This window comes from Pterocles gutturalis, unplaced genomic scaffold, assembly GCF_000699245.1.
Source record: "Pterocles gutturalis isolate BGI_N339 unplaced genomic scaffold, ASM69924v1 scaffold2241, whole genome shotgun sequence".
NCBI classification, from domain to species: Eukaryota; Metazoa; Chordata; class Aves; order Pterocliformes; family Pteroclidae; genus Pterocles; species Pterocles gutturalis.
The window spans coordinates 117,309-139,565 of NW_010102806.1; the positions used below are offsets into that span (position 1 = coordinate 117,309).

General features: G+C 41.6%; 1 protein-coding gene across 1 annotated transcript in view; it reads left to right on the plus strand.

Moving 5' to 3' along the window:
- ZNF536 (zinc finger protein 536) overlaps positions 1 to 12,291 on the plus strand; it is a 78,418-nt gene extending 66,127 nt beyond the window's left edge. Inside the window, exon 4 of the mRNA XM_010086424.1 lies at positions 12,224 to 12,291. Within this exon, the coding sequence (XP_010084726.1) occupies positions 12,224 to 12,291 (68 nt within the window). The remainder of the gene's footprint in view (positions 1 to 12,223) is intronic.
- The last annotated feature ends 9,966 nt before the right edge of the window (positions 12,292 to 22,257 follow it).

Sequence of the window (22,257 nt, forward strand, 5' to 3'; positions counted from 1 at the left end):
TGCTAGTGGCATCTGAAGGGGATACTTACTGCTTTAGCATACTCAAAGGAGGAAAAAGTTTTAAAAAATTTACATGGTAACTTGCAAACTTTTCAGTACTTTGATGTAAGTAAGAACCCAAGAAAAACACTGGATGCTTTGCCAAGCAAACCTTGCTTTCTCTCTTTTTTTTTTTCCCTTTCTTTGAATTGGGGTACCTTCAATTACCACAGTATTAATGAAATCAAAGGCTAAGTGGATGGAATGTGTCTACCTGTGGTGAAGGGCCTTTCGTTTTTCTTTTCTTTCCCTCCCTCTTTTTTTTTTTTAATTATATTTTTCTGGTTTGTTTCAATGGCACCCATACAGTAGTTGCCCTTGACCATTTTCACCATTCTAAATAGCGGTTGTACAAATTGCAATTTGCCTAATTAAGAATATGCCTCCAGGTAATTTAAAAAACAATGACACACCGAAAAACAAAACCCACCTTTCACCCTTAGAAGTCTCTGATTTACAAAACTGCAGTTTTGCTTCCTCATATCGCAAAGATCACATTTGACAAAAATTAAAGATATATCTATTTGGAACAAATCAGATGATTGAGGGTTTTTCAATTTATCTCCTATTTTGTCAGCATAGTTCTTCTTTGAAAGAGATTTTAGAATGCAAATCTTTTGAAAAACAGTATCACTTTAAAAAGCAGAGTCAGCAAAGGACACGAAAACTTCAGTAATGCTTGTTTCACTTAACTTTCAAACTAATCAGAAAACTCATTGTCAGAGCTGAACATGCATAATAAATTGTATTCAAGTTAAAAAAAAAGAGAAGAAAATGTGATCAGCTGTTGTAAAGCCTGACAATTTAAAATGAAACTCTAAATCTGCTACACTTAAGAGTGGTTACCCTGGTTAACTTAGTGGGAGCTTTGTTTGACTTTACTAGGATAGTGTATGTGCTTAAAGCCATAACCCTGACTTCAGGCTCTTCTCTGCTTTTCCAAGTGTAGTAGTTGGTCTGATAAAAAAGTCTGTTTTCTCCCCACAAAGTTTATCTTGCTTGAATTCTTAGAGCATTTTGGCTTCACAATATTGTGATTACTTAAACTGAATCACAAGCCCAAGTATCTGGCCTTACTTGCAAACTTCCGTAGCTCGATTCCCTAAGAGCCAATTCAGATAGCTGGAAATGTTTCCACATTCTTCAAAATCATCAGTTACATTACTGATATTTTGAAAATAGTTGATAGTTGATTTAATTTGCAGCTGGTAAAATTTTCTCTTTATTTGTGGAGTACAATCAATTAGTTAAAAAAAATACAGCAGAGAAATGACTCTAAACAAAGAAGTAAAAAATTTGGAAAACTAAGATTAGTTGCTTTGTACAAAATACCTGTATATTTCCTCCCAGACATAAGATTTTTAAAACAACAACAACAAAAAAAAAACCTTCTAACATTATTATTGAAATGAGGTCATGTTACTTCCATTAGTTTTTTGTTTCATCTTCCAATCAATTCAACAGAAATTTTATGATGGTTTGAGTTTATATGATTTTAAATATCATATCCCTTTTACAAGGTCTGCCCAGTGATAATGGATTTGACTTGAAGTATGAAGGGGAAAAACAGCAAAAAAAAACCAACAGAAGCTTGTCTGTTCTACTTTTTAAGCCATTTTTAATGGAAAATGCAGTGCGAGTCCTCCTTTCTCTGCCCTCCAAAAATAGCTTTTAAAAATTCTTTACTGATATTCTATGGAGTGTTTGCAGAATATAAGTTTTAAGGTTAACTATTTAAATATTTTATTTCCTTTTTCTCAGTATCTCACAGCAAAAGTGGATGAGTATGAACAAGCCCCATGTCAGTAGTTCTTTTTTACTTGGTTGGCTTGGACACCGCCCACTTGAAAGTAGTGTTTTTGAGGAGTTTTCATGTTCTCAGTGACATTTTGTACTATGAAATCACTCTCCATCTGTGCATGCTAGTGCAGGGAATCTCACCTGATGTTTCTGCACTTGCAGATAAGCCATCAGGAGCACCCTGTTTGTTTATTAGCCTTCTTTCCCTCTTGCACAAAGCCCATGACCTTCATCATGGTTCCTTTTGTCTCCCCTACTGACCAAGAGATCAGAAAACTTGAGACCCACCTCCAGAACCCGATTCCAGGGCATGATTCTAATCTTCCTTTGTGTTTTGGGAGACTCTGTGCATTTGCCTTTCTTTTTACAGTCAATGATGTGTGGGTTGTTGACATCTCAAGAGAGAACACTGATACACTCGGTACACTCCTGCACAATCCAGACAGCAAGGCGTGGTGCTCTTTCCGCAGACAGAATACAGTGAAAATAAAAATGAAATAAATATCTCAGCTTGAGTTAGCTGAGATTGCATCTTTGATTGGCCACACTAATTGAGTTGAATTTCTGGCTGCATAAAACCAAACTGGGATTTTCAGTGATCTGTGTGGATCATTTTTAGTTGGCAGATTTTACCTTAAGATGATGGGTCAGTTTTCAAGCACAAATCTTGTCACAAAAAATGTTTAACTTTTAGAGGAGAATGCCACCAACTTACATTGTTGCTTTGGAAAGCTGCCACATGGGGAAAGCAGTCCTCAGTTTCCCTATATGTAGAAGGAGAGAGGCTGATGATGTAGACATAATTAATTTATGCTTCTATGCTTCAGGCTGTAGGGGTGGAAGACACAATTAGGAAAGCACCATATTTACTGCATAATACAGAAAAATGCTGCTGAGAAAAATTGCACATTTTTGTAATATTTCTCCTTTACATGTATAGCAGAATAGGAAAGAACAGAAAGGAAGAAAAAAATACCATTGATGAATTTAGAGTTACTCCTGACCTGTACTTGGTTTTGAAGTCTCCAATGACTATACCTAGAAGCCAATCTTGTCAATCTTTGCTACCAGTTTCTAAGAAGGAGGACGTCTTTCCTTGCTGCTTGGCAGCCAGTAGGCCAGTGTGGAGGGGAAGCCCAGGGTGATGGCTCCATGGCTTGGTAGCTGTCTTGAGCATCTATGTACTCTGCTTTCACAGCCCTTGCTCATTTGAGAACTTATGCTCAGAGGTACTAAACCTACTTTGTTTTCAAGTTTTGGAATATCTGTTTTCCATTTCATTTATGGTCTTCTCTTTCTTTGCTTGTCTTCTTCACATATACATGTAGTTGTACTGTAATAATGTTCTACCTCCTATTCCAAGTCGTTAATTTACACAGGATTTGCACAGCATCTATTTATGACAAGACCCTTTCCTTTCTCTCTCTCCTCCCCTTTAAATTTTTCTGCTTTGTGTCTAAGACAGTAAAATTTCCCTACTTGTATTTTCTGCTTGGGAAGTACTTGGGCTTTCGAAGAAGAGCTGGTGGGATACAGAACTATTGGCCAGAGATAGTCCTGGGCATTAGCTGGTTGCTTAATGGGTTGGTGCTATTGAACCCACACTTAATGATGTCCAAAAGTATTAGTTCCATGTTGTCTCTATAAATCTAATTTGCTTCCATTCATGCTTGCTTTCCTCTGCAATTAGTGCTGTTTTCTCCTGCATAGGCTCCACCCCATTATCACGTCTTTCTCTGAATGAAAACAGGGCAGGGCCCTTCTGATGTGTGGTACCAGCTCTGGAGTTCTAATCCTGCACAGGGCTGAGCACTTTTGGTTTACTTTGGAGCAGAAAGTGTTCAACATGGCACAAAATTATTAAAATGTCCAACATTGTAACTTTCTGAAATACCTTCCAAATGTGGAACTGCAGCACAGACAAGAGGGCTGGGCAAGGGGAAGATCGATTGTGGCAGATTATTACAGCTTTATTGTCACATAATTATAGTGCTCTACCCCAATGTTTAAATAGTGAATTTAGTCATTGTAAATTGCTTATTGCCACAGGTGTGAAAACCAAAAAGCTTATAACGCTAACCCCTTCAGAACTACCACCAACATATACAATACAGAAAAATATTTTTAGTTGTTTGTGGTGGCTTCACTTGAGTCCTTATTGCAGCTCTTTAAATTATAAAATCCATATTAAACAGAAGCAAAAGGCCTGATAAATCCAAGGTCTAGGACAGCTATGAGGCAATGGAAAGTCATCCCGCTGCAGCACGTTGCAGTGCTCCTGCCCCTTCAAAGTATCTTGTAACGCACTGAAGTGACCCAATGTTTTGTCCTGATCCGCAGTTGAAGGAGTAACCAGAATATTCTTTTCCTTCAACGCAGAATGAAATGATATGGAAGTCTTACTGCAGAGTTTTCTTGACCCCATTCCGGTGATTTTGAAGAGATTTCTTTAGTTTCAGTTAGGAGGCCCAAGGCCTGCTTTTAGTGTGAGAACTGTACTGCCGGGCAGGAGATCAGCACCTCACCCCACGCCTGGGCTTCAGCTGCACTTCTGGATGTCGCAGTGCCATTTGCATGGCAATATCAAACCCAACTCATCTAGCTTGCTTCCTTTTTTTAATTAACTGGGAATGCCAGTGATCCAGCAGAGTTTGTGCTGCTGGATAAAAGGGCTGGTCTGTGAATAGCATTGTATTTGCCAAATGGTTCGCTAGTCATTTCAGTACAAACAAATGGATGGTGTCTGTAAGTCTGCAAACACTGTTGACATTTAGCCTTGTTTATGTTACTTTCCTTTTGCTGCATATTTTTGGCTAGAAAAGATACTGTCTGAATCAACACTGACTTCCTAAGCAGAAGCTAAGGACCCAATCTTGCATCCCTCATTCTCGATGAGTGGGACTACTTACATGACTAAGGATTGCAGAATCAGGTCCTCTGTTTATTTGACTTTAAATTTCATTGCTACATTCATGTAATTTAATTTGATTGTATTGTGTTGTATCAGAAATCAGTCAGGTGATAAGTTTGCTATCACTGGTTTGTTTACTGTTGAAAACGTTTATTTCTTGTTGCAGTGTAACATTCCCATTCCATTTATTCTTCTGGAAATTAACCCCTAAAAGGTCTGGTACAGCCAAGTGCTGAGTACCTTCTCTTCCCAGTGAAAGTGGAGGCATTCAGTCCCTCCTAGCACCAGATCTGAAAGGGGGATTGTGTTTGCAAAAGGAGGCCTTGGTATGTGCCTTGATTTCAGACATCAGTGGCCGGTCGCACCAAGGCAAATCCCTAGCACAAAAAGGCTTTTCTTTTCTTTGCAGAGACAAAATAATGATGTAAGCTTAGAGCTGTATGATTTTACTCTAAGTTTCATCTCCCAAACAACATATTCTTATTGTTTTTGTCATATCCAGGTCAAATTTAAATTATAATTTAGGATTAGGCAGAGGCATAGAGATATTTCCAGATCTTTCTAAAGTGAGACAATTCTCTGGTTTGTGTTTTGGTTCAGGAATATATATTCTTGTGTCTGAGGTATAGTATTTCCTATAACTGCTCATAAACACAAACAATTTAGACATCCTTGTAAGTCAAAACTAAGTGTACAATTAATACCTATTATGAGGCCAATTTTAAACAATTAATTTGACAGCAATTATAATTTTATGTTACAGGCTTTCAGAAATAAATAACCAAATTCATCGTTGTAATCTAAGGAACTTAGAATATCTTTATGTGGAGATGATCTTGTTATGCACAGTATTGTGTTTCTGGAATTTCTGGGGTTTGTTCCCACATATCTAGATACTTGTAGTACCAGGGATAAATAATTACCTGAAGCTTATTAATTGTTTCAGCAAAGAAAAAAATATATACCTTAAGTGTAAGCATTAGTATATGTATACACAATACATCCACAGTATATAACAAACCATCATAATAGAACAAAAATAGAGGTCCTGAAGATGTTCTGTTATTTATGTGTTTGGCAAGCTTAGGGAATGGACTTTAGTATGAGTGAAAATTCTCTTAACATTTTTAAGGTTATTTATTGTCATTTCTATTTGAGTTTTTAATGGTCCTGTATTTTGTAATGCTTTAGCAGGAAAAAAATACCATAGTTATCTTTTTTCATATTCTTTAAGCAATATTTCTAGCTTAATATATTGTGCCAGGTTTTCCAATATTAACCAAGAAAGACAGTGAAATTCAATGAACAGCACTCTGACATCCACAATTTAAAACCTGTGATTGAAGTGAAATGTGTAAACTTCTAGTGGGTTATCATGTACTTTGGAATAGAGTATTGTTGGAAGTAATTAGAAAATATATTAAGGTTTCCTGGTAATGAAGGTATGTAAGTTTTAATAATTGTTGCTTTCTGAATAAGTGTCAAACTATATCTTTAAATGTATATGGAGTTACAAGTTAGGTCACTTCTGAATGGAATGTAAAACAATACTAAAATGCTTCAATAACTTATCTCAGTGTTGCTAATAAAAAAAAAAGCTGTTAACCATTAGTGCAGTTTTGAGTCATTTTGTTAATTCATTCAAGAAAACTCTCTGAGAACCTGTTATACTTTTTGGTAGACCAAAGTCCACTCATGCAATCCACAATTATTTGATGCTTTGAGAGGCAAACTCTGCAAAGCTACCTGTTGGCCTTTGTAAAGGATATTTATTAAAAATACAGTCTTCTAAGGAAGGAGTGGTTTGTCGTTAGAATGATGCCATGCATGGTTAGGCAGGTATATAAGGGGGGCGTTAGGCTTGTTTCCTCTGTCACAGAAAACATCTTGTGAATGTGGGACCTGTTTCTCCTCTGGCACTAGTACAATCCAGCAGAAATTTTTGTGGAGGCCACTGGGTTAAAAATGAGTAATGTGGGATGGACTAAGCATGTAAGTATTAGTGCCTGGGTGCTTGGCCAGGGTAAGGTACATACTTAGGTCCAGTCCTGCAGCTGGAAATACAGCCTTAGTGAGTAATGGATACACAACGTCTATCCCAGCGGAGAAATACCAGGAGCATCCAGCCCATGCGTGATCGATCTTGGTTAATCTTGCCTAGCCTTACATTAAGTCACAGTCTTCAGTCCTGCAGATAGCACTGAACTCTCCGTTTTGTTTCCCACGGAAAGAACGTGCGATAAGCGTCCTGAGACTAGCCTCCCTCCTCAGACCCGCGTGCGATTCATCCAAGGTAAAGCAAGCGCAGGATAACAAGCAACCAGTCGCATCAGTCCCCGTAGTGTCACTCAGGTCTATGGTAAGTGTTTCCAGGATGGACCCGTAGGAGGTGGCCTGTTGTTCGTGCACCACTGAGTGTGCAATAGAAGCTATAGGAAAATGTGAGTAGGGCTCCTGGTGTCACATCTTCATTAATGCTGTCAGTTTTGAATAGCATATTGGTACTTTTTATTTATTCCACCAAAACACCATGAGTCAGGACCTGACATTTTAGTGTTCTGTGTCATACTGAGAAAAATCTGTAGTTCAGCAGTAGGACAATTATATTATTTTGGAAGGGCTAGAAATAATGCAGCATTTGTGAGACAACTGTAACATTTATCCAGACTCAGTGTGAGATTGTTCTTCCTTTTATTTGGAGAGCACTTCCAAAAAAGTATCAACTAGAAGTAAAGAAAAAAAAGACAAGAAAAAGTGGCAATTATTAATCCATTTAACCCCCACAGGGTATAATCTTATCTTGTGTAATACCGCTGGCTGTTATATGCCTAAACTTCTATGCAGCGAGCTGTGACTATAGTCCTTATTGTCCTCTGGGCAATATGACTAAGGAAAAAATATCTCTGTAACACAATGGAACATTTGTCTGAATGGCATAACCTAAGGTCCATAACATCAAATCTAAAGTTATAATTACACAGCTGCAGTCACACCACTCAAGTGAAGGCTGTGTCAGCACTTGTATTATATAAGAAATCCTGTTTTCAAGGGTTGATGAGTCATATGCAAAAAACATTTCTCACTAAACAATTGTTCTTGTTGTTCTGAAGCAACATCTAGGTATGGGCCTTTCTCCAGTAGGACGTGGTCGTGTTTTCTGCAATATGCCCTGGCTTAACTTGGCACTTTAGTTTGTTAATTAATGTATCTTTTCCAAGCTAGGAAATAACCTAGAAGGTTTGGGGTTTTGTGCATTTTTATTATTGTTGAAACATAACCTAGTGGGAAAAAACCCAGGGTGGGTCAGGTCTTCCCTGACAAGGATTATAACAGGTGAAACGCGTCTTTCTCAGAAATTATAAAATGAGGATTTACTAACAAGGATTATAACAGGTGAAACGCATCTTTCTCAGAAATTATAAAATGAGGATTTTTTTTTTTTTTTCACCAGTTTGTTATCCCCAATGTTGATTTAAGTTCTCTGATCTGAACACTTCCTTAGAAGACCCGGTCACAATTTTATTATTTGAGGTGCTTTGAAATTGAGCCTTTCAATCTGATGCCGACTGTTACTGCCATTTGAAGCAGCCGCATGTTTGCTGTCAAGGAGCAGAGAGGAAAGAGATTTATTTACAGTGGCACCGCAGAGGTGGAGTAGGAGCACTATGTACCCCTCCTGTACAAGTGTAAAAGGAACACACTTAGGATTGAGACTAAATACCAGAAACCACAACAATTTTCCTACTATGTGAAATTTCTAGATAGGTATGCTGGATGCAAGTGACTTCGGCTAACAGATGACCCTGCCCAGAGCATTGCCATTTACAAACAGGTATTCCTGAAGGTGCCCCCACATCAGGCATTTGCACCCAAGCAGCCCAGCCCGCCCCATTGTCTGCAGAGCGAGATTCAGGCCGGCAGGTTTCTTTAAGCTGATCTCCTCTCATCCGGGGCATCTGTAGCGTCGTTCTCTGTATAGAACAGCCATTGTTCAGCTTGCAGAGCAACAGTGGGGTAGAAAATAGCATGCCATGCTGGGGATCAGAGAGGGAATTGTTCCTTAATTATCTCTTACTGAAGGAAAAACCCAAGGCATATCCCGGTATGTGCCATGACTCTGGCAGAACTTGAGTCTTTTAAATAAGGTTTGGGGAGGGGGGCTTATGTTCAGAAGCTGGCAGCCCTCGCTCTTCCTGCAGGTCTACCTGTGATTCACTCACTGACCATGGAAAAAAAATAAGTGTTCCGCTTTGGATTCTTCATTGTGGAATGGAAAATAATAGTACTTATCTCCCTGGCAGGAGTGCTGTGAGGATAAATGAATTAATTAATGTTTGTAAAGCACTTTGAAGATGAAGAACATTATATAAGTCCTCAGTGTATAAATGCTTCCTTCTCTGACATAACTAGAGTAAGCTATAAAAAATTGTTGATGAAAATAAACACACATTGAAAATACGTGTTGGATGCCTATGTCCCTTCCATACCCCAGCAGCATTCGTGAGCCCGACTTCCCGAGATGTGCAGTGTGTGAACCCAGCGCCGAGACCTGCCTTCAGCCTCAGCCCCTGCCTGTGCCCTGGGGCTCCCTGCACCTGCAGGATCTTTGCCATATTTTGGCCATAATGTCTTTCCACCAAATCCATTCATTTTGACCTCAGGGCTCTTTGGAGCACGAGCTGGATTGAGCTCTGGGTTTTGCACCATCGCTGCAACACGCCAGCCCCAGCTGTGTTGCAGAGCCATGCCGCACCCGAGACAGGCGATGGCTTAGCACCGTGTCTGGTGGATTGCTTGGCCTCCGGTCTGCCAACAGCCTGCGGGTCCTCCTGCCCTGTGCCTGCACAAGCAGGCAATTGTCAGGACTAAGGACCTGCCATGCTGTCTGCCTCGGTCTGTCCCCTCCTTTTCAGCGTCAGCATGATGCTCAGTGCTTGGTCCCCACCGCACTCGGCAGGTCCCGGCGTTCCTGCTCACGCGGGCTGAGCTGGTGGCTGAACTGGCTGTTGTGTGGTTTTGAATTGAATGGCAGTGGTTTCAATTCGCTACTTGTAAGTTAAAATTTTTATTGCCTGCTTTTCGACATTACCATCCTAGGTTAGTCCTTGCTGCTTTACTCTCTCTCTCTCTCTCTATATATATATGTATATTTTATTTTTTTTTAAATTCAAGCAAGGAAGTGTGTTTGGTTCCGAACAGTTCACATGTATAACACGGCAAGTTAAGAGGATGCAGGGAAGCTAACTCAACATTTCAGCCGTATAGAGATGTGACATGTAGTGAGAGAGACATATAAAAAAAGGTTTGTGCATAGAGATGATCAGGTTAAAGATGAAATCCAGGATTTCTCGTGGGCTTTCCTCAGTTCACAGCTGCCACATAGATCAGTTTGTGGACCTCAGGAGAAAGGACCATGTTAGCCCTAGTTGTGTCTTGTTTCACTTCTCTCTGCACAGCTAACCTTGTTGCAGTCTGTGTGTTTGGTTTTCTTTTAAATCCTTTCAGATCTTCCTGGTAAACCTGTTGATGGTTCACCTGCCAGTTGCATGCTGCTCCTGTGGGTGCAGGTGCCCCTCTGGCACGGGCTGCCGAGACCCCAGCCCTGCTCCCCGCTGGGGGTGGCTGAGGCTCTGCTCTCCCTGCTGGGAGTATGAAGAGGGTAATATATTTTTCCCAGCAAAGTCTGCTCCCATGTCGTGTTCACCCAGATACCAAACACACCAAGATGCATCACCGGCACAACCAAACATCCCCAAACTCTGACCAGGACCAACATGCACCCAGTGGTGCAGCTGATTTTTCCATCCCCTAACACAAGAAATGTTTAATAACAGGAGGGTTTATGGGTGCAGTCACTAATTGTTGTGTAACTGTATGTTGGGGTGAAAAAGAAAAAAAAACCAAACTAGAAGAGCTTCCCCGAAGGATAGAGGTGGGAATCCCATTAATGTGACAGCTCCCTCTTTAGTTGCCAAAATGACTGACAGCTGGATAAGGTCAGAAGATGAAAACCAAGCCATGGGGGACAGACTGGGGAGGGGGCCAATCAGCTGAATAAAAAACTTGAGTATCGGTGCTGGGGAAGGAGAAAACTGGCACTCCCACTGGAGAAATCCTCACCCTCTGCTCCCCTACTGTTTGTTTGGGGAAAATGCTGCAGCTTAATCAGAATTATTTACAAGATAATGGTCCATTGTTTGCAGTAAGACAGATGCTGTCTGTGGGAATTTGGTGTTTTATGCCCTGTGCAGTACAGTGCCATTGCTGTGTACAGATGGGATCACAGTGGTATTGTTGTTATCCACTTTTTGGAAATTTGGAGGATCCTTACTGTGAAAGGAGGATCCTTAAACAGAAAAATAAAGAGTCTTCTCAGGCCCAGGACTGGGATTTCTCTTAAGGTAGAATTGTGTTTGTACACGTATGGGAGAAGAAGAGGACAAGGTGGAACCACTTAGCTTGAGACCTACAGCATGAAGGGTCCCTAGGGTGACTTGACTTGGTGGTGGTGGACATGAATTCAACAGATGGATGGATCCCATCTGTCCTTTCAAAGGCAAGGAGATAGGTTCTGGTGGGGTGTGTCAGTGCTCCCTCCTTTGCTGGTGGCTGACGGAGTCAGTTGCTTAGAAAGTGGTGTGAGAGAGAAACAAACACATCTGTGCAAGAGTAGGACTTGCCTGCTGAGTAACTAACTGTCCTCTGATTGTGTGATTGCAACACGTGGTGTTCCTGCCATCCTCCCCATGCTGCAAGTTAAACACTGAGCACTTCTGTTTCACCAGAAAACTCTGTCCCTATGAATTTGTGGGCAAAGCTGGGGGAAAGGAAAACTAGATTTTCATTAGATTCATAATGGGGAAAAAAAAAAAAAAAGAGAGAGAGAGAAAAATAGTTCTTTATTTAGAAGATCCAATGCAATAATTTTTTAAAAAATGTTTTTAATCCCAGCAGAAACTCTAGTTCCATAAGTCCTCCTGGCCCCAGTAGAAAGTGTGGAGGCCTAGAGCCTGGCAAAGGGGACAAGCCCGTGACACGCAGGTGGGTGACCCTGTGCCAGATGAGAATCGCTGCATCCAGGAACAGGGAGCTGTGATGAGGCCAGTGGAGACAGCTGTGTCCATCCTCCTGTCCATCTCACCAGCTGTCTGGGACTGTCTCAGCAAGGCACGGGGGACAGCAGCACCCACAGCTCTTTCCTGTGACCCTGGAATGAGAGGACAAGGACCTCGCCACGCAGAGCTCTGCAGTGCTGTGCCTCTCTCAGGAGCAGTCCTGCCTTGCCTTTACCCAAGCCTGTGAGATGAGAAGTTCCCATCAGGTCACTGTGCTTTGGAGCAGGACCTGCAAGCAAGGGGCAGGCCGAGGGGGTGGAGGGTGTCTGGGTGGGTGTGGGTGTATGTCTGTGTGCACGCACTGCCTCTCTCAAAAATCTGCTTTTAGTGTGCAATAGCTCACGTGTTACTTCGGCAGAGACCGGTGTGCACCAGAGGCAACCGAGAGACGACAAATCACCAGAAAGGCTCCAGAGGGGATTTTGAGCATCCACGTCTGGTATCCCAAGATCCATTAGCTTTCAGGTAAAATGGAAAACAATGACCGTCTTTTTTGTATGCCAGATAATTAAGCTGTCTTCCCATTACTGCAAAATACCTGAGTTTCCCCAGAGAAAGCAGAGGGCCTGGGGACAGGGAGTGAGACAGGGAAGGGCAAGGAGTGGCTGATTTGCAGTTTTAGAGTTCTGTGCAGCTGGAAATTGGTTTCCAAGATCGGCATGTCTTCCTCTGGGTGGGCTCTTCCCAAAACGGGTGGTGGCAGGAAGAGGCAGGTCCTGAGTCCTCCCTGCCCTCTGGGCTCAGTGTGCTCCCAGGGACGGAGCCGATAGCATCAGACCACGAGTGGAAACCACTTTGCCCAAGATGAAGGATCTCCTCGGGCTTTTGTGAAATGGGGTTTTCCAAGAATACCCTGGAAGGGTTAGACTGGCACAGGAGATTGCCGTTCCTGAGTGATTTCATTTTTCCTAAGTGCCTCCAGTGGGATCTGCACAGGGAGCTCTAAGTTTTTTCCTCTAAGTCAGCATTTATTTGCAAAATCTTAATTTTGTATTTCTTGACATTTAAACTTTTCAGCCTAATGTTCTAATAAGGATTCTGTCCGTCTGTCTAAATAAAGCTTCGTTCTAATGAGGACACCATCCATCTCCTGAGATGGAGCTGTAACGACTTCCAGCCTTGGTTTAATTTTAGCTAGGCTCCCTTCCCTACCCTCTTCTCCCTGCAGCTCTTTATTTGGGGTGTAAATTATCTGTTTTGGGACAAAGTTGTGCAGAATTTCATTTTGGGTCAAGTGACTGAGCTATTGTGTGAGCCTCTGCTTTCTCTCTGAAAAGGGGGATTTTGCTCACTCCCAGTGTATGTTCAGTGCCTGCTTATTTGCAATTTCTGTTCATAAGACTGTGGGTTTTCGTGCCAATGATTTTCTGTTTGAGTTATTGGAGTAGGGAGGTTGTGGGAGCATGCCAGTGTCAAAGGTTGTTGCTTGAATGATAATTAATAACATTATCAGACTGATTATGTGTTTAGATGTCCAGAATCAGGAGTGAATTGAACTTGTTAAATTTAATTCCTACCTCCGAATATCTGACTGTTTCCCGTGGCTGGGAAACCACCAGTCTCGCATTTGCATAAAGGACAAAACTGGGAATTTGAAAGGGCAACAACTAATGAGAACTGCTGAAATTCTGGGCTTCTGGCATTACAGGGCTTCTCCTACAGCACCATCACTCTTGCGAGCTTTTGCCAGGGAGAAGAAAGCGCAGATCGGGTGCACGATAATGTTTATAGACCCTGGTTTCATTGTGTCAGCCGCTGACTGAGATGTTGATTCATTTGAGATTGGAGATTATGTCTTTTAAGGTCCCGAGGAGCCGTTTCACATGCGACCGATTACCTCTGTCAGAGGCAGGAGAGCCGGGTCCCACCTCGGTGGGTGGGATCTGAACTCATGCTTTCAGAGGTCAATAACAGGGTTTTTAGACCTTTGAGCCTCTTGGTCCCTTATAGCCAGACCTTTTCTGTTAAAACTGTTTAAATTACAAACCAGTAATAAAAGGATCATATGTGTTTCCCACTGAACAGGTTCTTTAAGGCTATTATGATAATTAAAAACATATGGTGCCTACACGAGTCAGAGGGAAACCACAGATGTATAAATTAGGTATTATATAAGGTTTTTCTTTTTTGCCCTTACAAAAGCAACAAGCCAAAGAAGTACAAAGAGATAAAGATGGTAAATTTTTGGCAATGGTAGGTAGCATTTTGGATTTTGAATCATGAAATATGTAAACCTCTTTTCTTATGTATAATCAGAGCAAACTCTTTCTAATACACAGGAAGAAAAAAACCCGTAGCGTAAGACTGCAGTATTTATGGCAGGAATAAGGAAACACTTTGTTTCATGCAAGTTATTGGAGACCAGGAAACCTTTTGCATTTTTTATGATGTTTCCCTGCACAGACACAGAGGATTATATTTATTAAATATTGAATTATATTGAAATTGGATTGATGCCGCCAAAGAAGGACATTTCTTTGTATTCCATTTTTTCTCCTTTTAAAAAAGGGAAATGTACTAATATTGATTGCAGTACAAGTAGTCATTTGTTTTAATTTAAAAATATAGGATTGATTTTGAGAAGGTGATAAATACTGCTAATAAAAAAAATCAAAATGGGGATTTATAATGATTCTCTGCTAAGTCAACGGTTTAGTGAGGCTAACTTATAATAAAAGTAGAGACGTGCTGAACTATCCATAGCTAATGGGTTATTGCCATTTGCTAGCACTGCAAACTTCCTTGGGTTTGCTGGGTCCTGCTACAAAAGATAAAATTTATGTCATCTAACGCTCCTAGCTCCTTGTTTTGTCTTTCTTCTGCTAAAAATGGGCAGCCGAGGGTCTGATGGGCTAAGAGACACCCTGCACACGTGGAGAGGGGCCAGTTGTGGCGGCGTGTCACCTTCCCCGGTGGCACAGCGCAGCCCCACGGGTGTCAGCATCTCAACCTCTGCACAGGTCTTTCCTTGTGGCACGCAAGATGGGCAGGTCTCAGCAGCATCTGAAGTAGCCCCACAGCCCTGGAACGTGTAGCCATTGCTTCGAGCTGGTGGAAGCCAGCCCAGAGACACTGCATCCTGCCCTCGGGAATGCCATCCCCAGGCAGGCAGCAGGTACCCACAGCGGGTATCTTGCCCCAAGAGGCAGCTGGGCGTTTGGAGGCCTTTTCTGTGTTCACTTACATTTTGTTCTGACTTTTAGCAGAAAGTAGACAACTTTTTCAATTTTTTTTCCCCCCCAAAGAAACTCTTAGAAGAGAAAAAAAACAAAATCTGGGAAAAGAGGAGAGGGAGAAGGCTGTTGCTAATACTTGAGTTTGCAGGAGTGGTGGCTGAGCAGGCACTTCTGAAGAGAGGCTTTTCTTTTATTGAGTGAGTGATAGCAAACTCAGTGTTATTTTGCATGTAGGTATTACCATTTTAACTTTTACTGAAGTAAAATAACACCTTGTCACTCAGTGCAAATACCAATCACAAAATGAATTAATTGTAATAACTGTTGTCAACAGAACAAAAGACTTGTTGCTTTCCTAAGCAGATTTCAGTGCCACTGATAACTATATACAGGGGTTCCCATTGGGCTTATTCAGTGTATGTAGTCAGAACATAATTTCATCTGTCTTTCTCTGCACTTTGCTGTAAAAGTCTCAGAAATTGAGTTAAGAACCTGTATTTTTTTACATATTGCTAAGTACACACTTTTCACGTGCTTATGATTTTTTTCTCAAAGAATCCCTAAACATTTTTACTAGTTAATTAACACTTTTTCATGGCTAACTTATCAAAGAATTAACAAGCTTGTAACAGTCTACAGAATCTGTTTATTCACGTTATGCTGTGATGGACAGTTACTTTCAGAGAAAGTATGGGCATCATTTTTGCTGCACAAAATATATTTCTGTTAATGTTTCTTCTTTAGCTAGTCATCTTTATCCGAAATGAACAGTGCTATCCCAATAGATGGGTGAAGTTTCCTTTGAAAAAGGGGTAAGAGAGAAAAAAATTAGCCAAGAAAAGCAAAATTCTTCATACTTGTGCTAACCACAAATTTATTCAAGCAAAGTGTGTGTGTGTAGGGGGGGAGAACTAATTAACTAATTTCACAAAGGAGCCTCAGTACAGCAGAAAAAAAATCAGTGCCAATATGCTATACTCATTTTACATGGCTGTTTAGCTTAATAATAAAAAATACTATGGCATATCCTTTATATTTTACTGCAAATGCTATGTATTTTCTTAAAGAAACAAACAGTGTTGCAGCCTGGGATAGTCATAGAGACCACTGCCAATGGAGTAAGCACTCATCAGGAACTGACCCGTAGAGCCATCAAAGGTCCATTTTGCATCCTTATTTAAGAGAATATGTGTTTTAGATTGCTTCCCCCCTCTTCCCTCTCAAAGCATACCAACAGGCTTCAGCACTCCCTGCCCTCCTTGGGAGCAGAATCACTCAGATAAAATACAGGGAAAATTCATTATCCATGTATCTTCCCCAGACATAAACCAGGAAGCAGGACAATATCTGATGTAAAAGCCTGCTTGGGCAAGGTTCCCCAACCTGTCACTGGAGCGAAGGGCTGAGAGGCTGACGAAGGGCGGTGGAGCCCCGGCTCCTGCAGCTCTCACCTTACTCCTGATTAACCTGGGTGCAGCTCGCTCCTGCAGCACTCTCTTTGCAGGAGAGCAGACAATGCCTTGGCAACCCAGTAGGACCTTCCTGAAACCTTCTGCTTTTGGAACCTGGGGGGTGGAGGGCCAGGGACCTCGTGCAGCCCCTTTCTGGGCTTTGCAGTGGGCAGCAGTACTGCCACGCAGCCTCGACACAGGGAATTTCTGTAGTTTCCTCCCCAGCCTTCTGCTGTCAATAACATTTGGTCTCTCTTTCTTGTTGGCAACTGCTGTGCCTTCAGCCACCAGTCGTTGAGATGTTCATGCTTCTACCTGGAACTTGCTTTCTACGTGGCAGCACCACTCTGCAGCCACAATAGAGCATCCTTGGTGCCAGGGCAGGACCTGCTTCCTCGCAGCTCTACGGGGCTGACGCATGACCCAGTGGCAGCTACAGCACGTTTGTACTCATGGTCCTCTCTTCTTTTTAGTAAGTAAACAGTCCTGAATGTGCCGAGGTGATTTTTCTCTCATGCACTTCCCATGGCAGAGGGGACCGGAACGTCTGTGGTGATGCGGTTCTGCTGGATCTCAAGTGGTTTGGTTTCAGCAGCCTCAGGCCAAGGCTCTGGCTGCTCTTGCGTGGGTGCAGAGGGACGTGGGAAAGGGGCTCTGGTGTGGCTGAAGGCAGATTGTGTCACAGTGCCTGGAGCTGCCGTGGTCGTGGTCCAGCCTGAGGCCAGCATGGTCCGGGCTCCACCGCACCTCTGCCATCCTTCCTCCACTCTGGTTTACAGCTTACCCACTGTAAGGTTTTAGATGGAGGGGACATGAAAAAGGTTGACTAGCACCTTCTCTGTATTCTTAATGCTCTGTAGGTGGGGATAGCAGCCATCCTTGTACGGACTTTCAAGGAAGCCCAGTGCTGGAAACCTGTTTATATCCCAGTAAATCTGTTTGAAAGAGAGAAAATACTCCCAGACTCTTATATAACACCATCACTTATGCTGACTAGGGCTTTTTGCTGCTGTAACTTGGCTGTTGCATTCTTTCTTCCACCATTTCTTTGAGTCACATTTATGACAGCTTTCTTCTGAAGCTGAAAGTTAGGGTGCTGCAGGCCAGACGGCCCCAGCCCAGCCGGGCGCTCTGCAGCAGCGCCGGTGGTCCCGGTGACTGGCAGGTTAGGGACCCCCGGTATGTTTAGTGGTCAGAAGGGCTGATTTTGGATTTGCTGCTCAGCCATCGTTGCTCTGTGTTTTTTTTCTGTTCCTCTTTGGGTGATTAACTGCGAAAAGAAGCATTTCTCGTTTCTGCAAGCCACTCCTCTCCCCGCTTCTTGGCACCAGTTGCTAATCAAAACAGGACTTTGATAGCCAAATGGCATTTGGCTGAGCCAAACACAGAGCCAGACACACAGGCTGCTTGTGATCAAGCGCTTTATTAATGTGAGGTTTAATGCAAGTTCATTTGCAGCATGTGGATTCAACGGTAAACGTTCAACAATCTAATTCTGTAGTACTAGGTTTTATTTAGCATGAAAATATTCCAGGGCATGAAAATGCACTGCTCATTCTGTTTCAAAGGATTTAAAAATTATTATTAATTTTTTGCTCTTTCCAGAACAAAGGTGTGTTATCCTGTCATTTTATAAAGGTGCTTGCTTTTTTTGTTGTGAGTTTGTTGTTTGGGGTTTTTTTTAATCAAAACTTGTTTATAAAGCTAAACAAGTGCAGAGTCCTGAACTAGTAAACTTTTACGGTGTCTGTGTAATTCGCATTTGTGTAATACCAGAATATTCCAAGGGACATTTTGGGGAAATTTGTAAAATAAATGTGCTTCCTGGAAGAGACCTTGTATGCCAAGTTTTAGCCTGGGCTGCATTTTTACAGCTGAGTTATAAACCCCTGAAAAACAGGATTTATAATGGAAACGCTGACACAACCTTAACCATAGCAGTGCTATCTGGTGCTGCTATAATATACTGTATGAAGAAATCAGTTCATTAGTTAGTTATAAACAAAGGACAGAGACAGTAAATTACAGTAGGTATTTCAGCAGTTTTCTATGTATTTATGACACAAAAATATGCAGCTGCATTTAATTTCTTGAGACAGTATTTAAGGATTTCAGATTTAATACACATTAGTTTGGTTATGCACATCGTGCATTTTGGTCTTGCTGTTCCCTCTTGTAGTTTTATTCATGGTATTTTCTTCTTTCTCTGTTGCTCATTAGAAAAATGTTAAAAATCCATTTTCATCTGATTAATAATAAAGCTGATCACATGTAACCTAATTTTCATTCACTGCTGCCCCTGTCTGTGGAGTCATATACAAAGTGACCTTTGAATCACCACTGGGCCCATAAAGCACAATAAGCACCATTGTCCTGTCAAAAATTGAAGATGTTTTACATCATTACAAAATTTAATGTTCCATCTTTTCAAATGCACTACTTTTCAAAGGCCACATTCCAATTGAAGCTCATTAAAATCAGACTCAAGTTTCCTGTGGTGGGGATGAGAAAGAGTTTCTCATGCATTCGGAGTAATATGAATCACTCTTTTAAAACAGATACGGTTACATATTAGTTTTGAAAGGTACAGTAACTGCTGAGCCTCCACTGTCTGCAACAGTGAGGCTTTTGTACTTATAAATCTAATAACTGCCTCCTGATCCCTTGTACTTCATCCACACTGTATCCTATTTACTTATGAATAAATCAACTTTCTAAATAAAATTGTTGTTCAAAAGTTCAGGGGTTGAATTATAGGAGTCTCTGGCTCAAAGCTTCTATTAAGGTTTTAGCAGACATCTGTAAAACTCTTGTTAAAAAAAATAGGTTTTTCTCGAAACTCCTTCTTGAATACATTAGATTTGGAGGACCAAATTCTACTCTGGAGCAATCCTTTAAAGTCTGTTGAATTACACAGAGGCTGAATTTGCCTCCTAATCTTATGGAATAATTTCTTATAGTTTTATTTATAAAGCAAACAGAACTTTGACAAACTCATGTCTGAAATGGGCTGTATGTTTCTAAGGGTTTTATCATGCTCATACTCTGCTAATACAGTTAGAACAGTGAAAATACTCAGGTATTCAATGTAATGTTTAAAAGCTTGCTTTTTAATCCCACTTGGGTATTCAATGTAATGTTGTTTAAAAGCTTGCTTTTTAATCCCACTTTCCTTGTGAGAGGGACTGGCAAGCTTCACAAAACTCCATTTCCACAAACAATAATAAAACAAAAAATTATTTCAAGCCTTTTAAGAGTTAATGTTGCACTGCTATACATACACAAGACTGAATCTTCTGCATCCTGATACCCTATATATAAAGCAGATGTATATAAATATTATTGCACATTTTGTTTACTGTAGCTATTACATGATCTCTCATTACACGGAAAGAGTTTCATATATTGGTCACGTGAAATATAAACTGTGCTACAAAACAGTGCATTAAACATTTTATGAAGAAGATAGACACAAATGTATGGCAAATACTATTTTCAACTGTTGACAGACCCTGAACATGTTTCCTCTAAGTTTACGATCATGAAAATACAGCTATAATTTGCCAGGCATTGTTGCAAGTGAGACAGAATGAGCAGGAATATCAGTCTTTTATCAATATTGCATTAAGATGCTATTGCATTTTCAATATTCCTGGTATAGCTCATTAACATGGTATATTAGCATAACACCATGTGATAAAGTCAGGTGCACGCCGCTCTCACATTTTAGTTATAGCGTTTTTAATGCTTAGGATGATGTAAAAGAGTAGAAACCCAGTCTGAGGTCTGTGGATATCAAGAGCTATATAAAAGGCAACTCTTACATGGAACAAGAATATGGAATACCATATGCTGGTATTCCTGCCACACACTGATATCCCATTAAGCATTGAGATCTTGCCAGCCACACTTCAATCATAGTTTTTACTATAGTATTGTACAACACCAGACACTCTCAGTTCTCATATTCTGAGTTGCATTTTCTGTCACTGTATGCTCAGATAGTGCTGAACAAAACTCTTCAACTTTCCACAGCAGTAGTAATCTTAACTTCTTTTAACGCACAACTACAAGTGGGTTTGGTTAGGTCAAAAAAATTTAAATTATTGGGTAAAGGTATTTTGTCTAATGAGTCTGTAATTGCTGGTGCTCTGACCTTCCGCTGGTCAGTTGTATCATGTTTTCTGCATCATGTTTTAATCTCAGCCTTTGTAGAGGTTCCTTCATTTGTTATTAATAATAATTATTAGTATTCATTATTTTATTAACTGGATATATCAGTAGATTATTGAAGGCAGCAGGTATTTTCACTCTAGCCTATCCCTGTACATAGATACAATTAGCTGGTTTATCATCCGCTTCACGCAGGTTTGCTGTGAATGATGTTTGGCGCTGGCCAGGTTTCTCTCTTCCTGCTTCTCAGCCCACCGCAGAGCCGTGGCTGCTGGAGGAGACCCTCTGTCCCCTTCCAGCCACCGCCTTCTGGAGAAGCACATGAAACCTTTCCTCTTCCCTCCATAAAACATAGACTTTCCCTTTCTGCCTTTTACAACTCGTATGGAAACAGTAAACTTTGTGTCCTGCTAAGGGCCGCTTTATGAAGTGCTAAAAGGCTTTAAACCAGGCAGACACCGCAGCGGCCCTGCTGCTGGGGAAGGCAGTGGGCAGGTGGCATCCGGAGGGCTTTGCTCCTGTGCTGCCCACTGACACCCTAAATCGGGAATGATCCCTCACAGCAGAGTAATTTATGCCCTTTTGGGTTGGCTGCACCCCTGGGAGCCAGGATGCCTACAGGGGATGCCAAGCAGAGCCCCTTCTTCCAAGTGGAGTGGGGTTTTTGGGTGTGAGCTTTGGGGCAGGCTCTCCCCAGGGTGGTGGTGCTGGGCGACAATGCTGTTGGCTCTTGCCCTGGCTGCATCCGCGCCGGTGTTTTCCCTGCCTTCCCCGAACACCTCCTCCCTCTGTGTGCAGAATCGCACAGCACTTCTTTGATCATAATTTCTGGTTTTGACCTGCAGTAACACCCAGCTCATGGAAGTGACCCCAGATATTGAAGAGCAATAGATTGTATGAAATAAAGCTTGAAATACTTCGCTCCTTCTGCCTGACAAATGGTAACTATGCCTTTCCCACTCCCAGGATCAGTAACTATGCCTTTCCCACTCCCAGGATCAGTATTGCAACCCTGGAGAACAGGAGTTAAGATTGCAGCACATGCTACAGTTCAGTTCTCAGATTGCAGTCTTAACCATAGTAATTAATAATGACCTTCTCTATGTACAAGAAAAAAGGGGCCACTTTGAATTCCTGTGTAGTCCTAGGAAGAAAATTGAACAAGGAAGGGAAAACCAGATTGCCTTGCTCCTTGAACCCAGCTTGCACTTACTGAATCCATAGCTGGTACTGAAAGGACTTGAAAGGCTTAGGGTATGTTATGAGGCATGCAATGGGATAACAGCTACCAAGCAGCCTGAACCTCTGCTGTACCTCAGCCAGGAGAAGTGTAAAAATACCAACAGCAAAACTCTGAAATGTCTTTTGCAGGGAGTTTTCCTTAACCATTTATTTCACCTTCTGAAGAGCCCAGACTCGCAGGGAGACTGTATTCTGTCCTGGGTCTTTATTCCAGCTCTCCTTTACCTCCTTTGTGTTGCTGACTGTCCAGCAGACATCTCCTGGTGCAGGAAGCCAGGAGGTCTGTCTGTCAAACACAGGTGGCTGCTGCTGATGGAGGAGAACTTCCTCTGCTTGTGATGGTAGCAAGT